Source organism: Gastrolobium bilobum, unplaced genomic scaffold (assembly GCF_033153095.1).
Source record: "Gastrolobium bilobum isolate Gb01-03AN ecotype WA unplaced genomic scaffold, APGP_CSIRO_Gbil_v1 utg79983, whole genome shotgun sequence".
In the NCBI taxonomy this organism is placed as follows: Eukaryota; Viridiplantae; Streptophyta; class Magnoliopsida; order Fabales; family Fabaceae; genus Gastrolobium; species Gastrolobium bilobum.
Genome location: NW_026899686.1, coordinates 58,879 through 63,809, shown reverse-complemented (window position 1 = coordinate 63,809; position 4,931 = coordinate 58,879). Strand labels below are relative to the sequence as shown.

At 34.9% G+C, this 4,931-nt stretch overlaps 1 protein-coding gene across 3 annotated transcripts; it reads right to left on the bottom strand.

Moving 5' to 3' along the window:
- Nucleotides 1–398: 398 nt before the first annotated feature.
- LOC133292572 (serine/threonine-protein kinase AFC1-like) lies at nt 399–4,616 on the bottom strand. 3 transcript variants are annotated; one of them, XM_061490997.1, is made up of 12 exons: nt 4,423–4,616; nt 3,675–3,864; nt 2,936–2,962; nt 2,684–2,837; nt 2,541–2,589; nt 2,338–2,452; nt 1,897–1,994; nt 1,592–1,724; nt 1,417–1,481; nt 1,222–1,319; nt 1,003–1,105; nt 399–905 (listed from the first exon to the last, which is right to left on the bottom strand). In XM_061490997.1, exons 1-12 carry the CDS (start codon nt 4,513–4,515, stop codon nt 756–758), a joined length of 1,275 nt encoding a protein of 424 aa, XP_061346981.1. In that variant the 5' UTR covers nt 4,516–4,616; the 3' UTR covers nt 399–755. The 3 variants fall into 3 exon arrangements, with proteins under 3 accessions (XP_061346981.1, XP_061346980.1, XP_061346982.1); XM_061490996.1 differs by having other exon boundaries at nt 405–905; nt 1,592–1,748; XM_061490998.1 differs by lacking the exon at nt 4,423–4,616 and having other exon boundaries at nt 406–905; nt 1,592–1,748; nt 3,677–3,760.
- Nucleotides 4,617–4,931: the final 315 nt, after the last annotated feature.

Here is a 4,931-nt window from a genome sequence, read left to right as displayed (position 1 = left end):
GAAATTTAAGAAGATTTGGTCTGATTTAATATGTTGACACCCAATATACATTCAGCAAGAAAACAAGTATCAAGACGGCAATGTTGAAAAGCAATTGCTAAAAATGTGAACTTTGCAAGCGCGTGAAATCAGTAACATAAAGCAGTAAAAACCTTACCTCTGTAATGCAGAAAGACGACTAAAGTAGCCAAACCCCTAAAATAAAACAGTCAAGTGTGTGTCTTAAATCATTCTTTGCATTTACATTGACCATCCTTGAAGTCCTCACCAAGTCAAACTCATTCCCTTTACACCAATTTTAGTTTTCACTTTTTTGGGCACTAGTAATTTATTCCTTTGGCATAATAGCAATTCAAGTGTTTTTTAGGCTTCTATTTCTCTTCATCACATTTTACACCTTCCATGACACCATATCTCATAAAATAGAAAGTCTACTATACTCAGGATAATACTCCCAATAGTTTTGTGACCATCTTAATCAAATGTAACGAATAATTTCAAAAGTGAAATGCTAGTAATTACATTTTGATGGTACAAAATTGGAGACGGATAAACATCCTCCAGACAATGAATTTATCTACAAACGCTGGGGAAATCAAAAGGGGAAATGAACCCCTCTTATACTTGGCACTAAACCACGAAAAGAGAACCCTTACAGCACATTTTAGTTCAGTATAGCCGAAAACACCACAACCATGCAAACATCAGTGGTAATGGACTAATCCATTCACGGGACAACGTAGACTGATCCTATCTTAAAATCTTTGGTAATGTTCCCCAGTCAAGAAGGGATGCCTGAGGGCTTCATGAGCCTTCAGCCTACTTGAGGGGTCAAACCTAAGCAGACCCTGCAAGAGATCAAGAAGATCCCCAGCAGAGTGATCCACGTGCTGCATCACCAGATTCTGGAAATACAAGAAACACTAAGAACGTAGAACAAAAAGAGAGAAAGGAAAATAAAAGAGAAAATAGAGCTAGACAAAATAAAATATTTTTACAGACAGGAAGACGAGGTAGTTTCAAGACAGCCTTGATGCTTTCTCGAGAGACTGCTCCTTCCGGCCAGTTCAGTCTACCCCTTCTGACATACTTCTGTGCTTGCCGGCTGTGCAAGGAAGCAAGAGACAGAAGCAGTTAGAGAACATCAATACCAGTTTATATGAAACATTAACATAAACCAACAAAAACAATACTAATTTAATCATTTGAAATGTTACACACTCTGCTCTTTTCAACATGTGCTGAGGTATTGGGCCTAAAACCCTCTCCATCATGGCTAGGTGCTCTAAATTCTCATGCGTCTGAAACAAAGCTTCTCCCTGCAAACAGTTGGGCAGTTTAAAACATTGCTTATTTAGTAAATTTGGATCAAAATTTTCTAGCTTATGATTGACCGTGTGGAGCTCCTCAACATACCGAGCACAACTCAACCAAAATGCAGCCAACACTCCATATGTCACAAGGAAAATTCCACCCAAGACCTAGAAACAAGTAAATAAACAACAATTACATTTTAACCATATTACAAGAACAAAACTTCATATAATGTGAACATGAAAATCATAGGCATATAAGAGAAATAGAAACTTACCAAGAATAACCTCAGGTGCACGATAATGCCTAGTAGAGACAATATAGTTGTGATCTTGGTGCTCATAGGCTGTACTACCAAAATCAATAACCTTAATAGCACTTGACTTTGGCAGTCTCTTATAAGTGGTTCCCTCTTTTGGAGACCGGAATGTAACCTGCAATTTAAGAATTTGTGATAATTTGACAAAGCTTTGGCAAAAAATTTAGACACGTGGTAAAGCAGAATCATTACACCACAAACATATATTTTTGAAGAAAAGTAAAACATAATCTAAAAATTGACCACCAAGAAAGCAGAAATACCTTGGAGTTGGAGTCAGGAACTTTTACATATTCTGGGGAAATAAAAAGTATATTTTCAGGCTTCAAGTCAGTGTGGATGAGGCGCAAATCATGCATGACTGCACAAGTTTAGCAACAAAGTCAACGTAGGCATTATATCAAATTGAACACTATCCTCCCTTCTTCTTTTCCAATTCCCTCGTGTGTGTTGGGGGGGGGGGGGGGGGGGGTGGGATCCCGCTATCCATTCACAATAAGTATAATGGTTTTAAATGGTAAATCAGAAAAAGAGTTCTAAAAGTATTCTTGGGAAAAAGAAGTGAACAGTTGAAGAAAATTTTAATGAATAAACCTCAAAGTAACCACCATAACTTCCCTAAAGAAGAGAGAAGAATGTCACTTATATGACTCTTGCCACCAAGTTTTGAAAGAAAAGAAAGAGTGGAAGCAACAATTACGCACATGCTACACATTCTAACAGTTGTCTGCCTAGCTCACGGACAAGATCAACCGGAAATGGGCAATAATTGTTCTTCCGTAGAAAATCATATAAGCTTGGTCCAAGCATCTCAAATACCTGTTAAGACCATTAAAATTTCACTGACATGTCTTAACCCCCAGAAATGTTTGGAAATGATGTCATCATATGTCAATTAGATACTCACAATACAAATATGGTTACGGTAGTCAAACCAATTCCGTATTTGAACACAGCTGCAAATGATAAATTGACTTAACAACTGGCACAAACTTCAATTGATAGCCAGTAGTACATTAAATGCAGAAAAATAGAAGAAAACAGACTTACCGGCTGCCACTCCTGTCATACTTCCCAAGCAACTGGAGCACATCAACTTCTAACATTGCCGCTTCACGATATTTCCTAATACTCCGCACAACCTTTACCGCAACCAGCTCCCTCATTTCTCTATCCCAACATTCCAAAACCTGACCAAAAGTCCCTGCAAACATAGAACAGGTAGTCTAAGTAAGGACACAACTGCAATTCTATCAACAAAACAATGCTAAAAGAAGTTAACAAGATAACGATGATAATAACCTTCACCAATTTTCCTGAGGATCTTATCTGCAAGTATATAAACAAAGGCACATTAGGGTTACATGTAATTAAAATTTTTATACAAATTAAACATCAAAACAAATACATTACTGCTCAAGATTTGCAAGGACATTTGAAGAAATATTTTAATATGCCAGAATGAGAAGAAAAATCACAGGGAAAGATCTTTTCAATTTTATATTAAAATAAGAACAGGTTTAAATTGAGATGCAGATTGCAGAAGATAGAGTAATAATTTTTTGGGACAAAAATAGGTATAGTAATCATACAACTTAACCAAGCTTCAAACATACATTTTGAACATATATGTAAAAGAATTTATCCTTTCATAGAAAATGAGATAAATATGTAAGATAACAATCATCACTTTGAAAATTATCATAAAAAAAGTCTTAAAAGCCAAAAAGTGAAGGATGGAAAAGTGATAAACTAAATCATATAAATAAATAAAGGGAAATTCATTTGTCATGTTACATGACAAATGAATAGTTGTTATATTAAGAAAAAGACAAGTTAAATTCATTGAATAATGTGTCCTCTTACTTTTTTAATATTATATAATTTTTCTTTTTCTTAACATAACAACTATTCATTTGTACAAATGCATTTCCCATAAATAAATTGGTTTAAGTTTAGAATGTGCAGCAAGCAGCAAAAGCACGTCTAATGGAAAGACAAAATGGAGAATAGCACTTCAATGGTGGTTAAATGCATTTACACCGAGAAGTTAAATTGTCTCCTAGCGCAAACATGTAATGTCCATCTTTGTCATCATCTCGCCATGGGGGAGAACCTTTATCAGCCACTCCCTTTACAAAAAGACCAGCATGATCAGGAAGTACCCTCGGCATTCCAAAGATGCTTGTCACATTTGCAACCTCTTGTCCACAATACATCCCAGAATGAACCTACACACAGCCACTTACTCATATTAAACTAAACAAACTATAACTGAAAATACTACATCCCCCCTTCCTAAACCATTGGTTTTAAGAAATTTTTTAATGATGTTCAAAATCATTGAAATGAACATCTATCTGCAGAAAAATATTTAGACATAAAATTATTCTACAAGCCACCATTAGATGCTCAGAATCAAACTGTAATTTTGATATAGTGATAATAAGAAGACTCTTTTCTCAGGATCAAAATAGTTTCACAATAACATATTAAACAAAATTAACGGCCAATTCATTATCTAATGTAAAAGGAACAGTTTTTCAGCTAATTACCAATACATCATAATTTGCCATGAACGTGTACCATTAAAAAAAACACACCAAATTTCAAAAATTTATAGAAAAAAAAAATACCGTAAAAAATTTAGAATTATTTCCAGGATCAAAAACAGGCAGATCTAAAAAAAATATATATATATATTTTGAAAGCGTAGTGGATTTTTCCCCAAAAAATATAATTTTTTTTTTTGAAAAAGAATCTAAGGAATCTAAAATATAACTCTTTACCTTCGAGTGGGTTTGAGGAAGATCCCAAGCCAATTTAGCCCTTTTCCGGGGACGTCGATCCATTGAAAACTCCATACCACAGTTCATCTCCATCCAATTAGAAACCCTAATCCCAACTCGATTGATTGAATTGAACTATAGCTTTAGACTTGTGATAAGGGAATCACACCCCCAACATCATTCTTCGTCCTGAGCCCTCTCTAGGTCGTTCGATTTTCCAATAATGGTTAATCTGGACCGTTCCTTTCGACGTGAACTTTTCACACCTTTAGGTCCCGTTTGAGGAATTATATAAAAAGAATACCTTTTTTTTTTTTTTTTTTGGGTAGTTTTAAGTTACGTGTTGCACGTACACACGGACACGGGACATGGGACACGACACGGCGACACGTTAATTCTAAAAAATGTTAGGTTTTGACACGTTAAAACACGTTTTGATATTAAAAAATATTTTTAATAAATATAATACAGTTTATATTCAATACATGTAACAACTCGTAATAAATTAA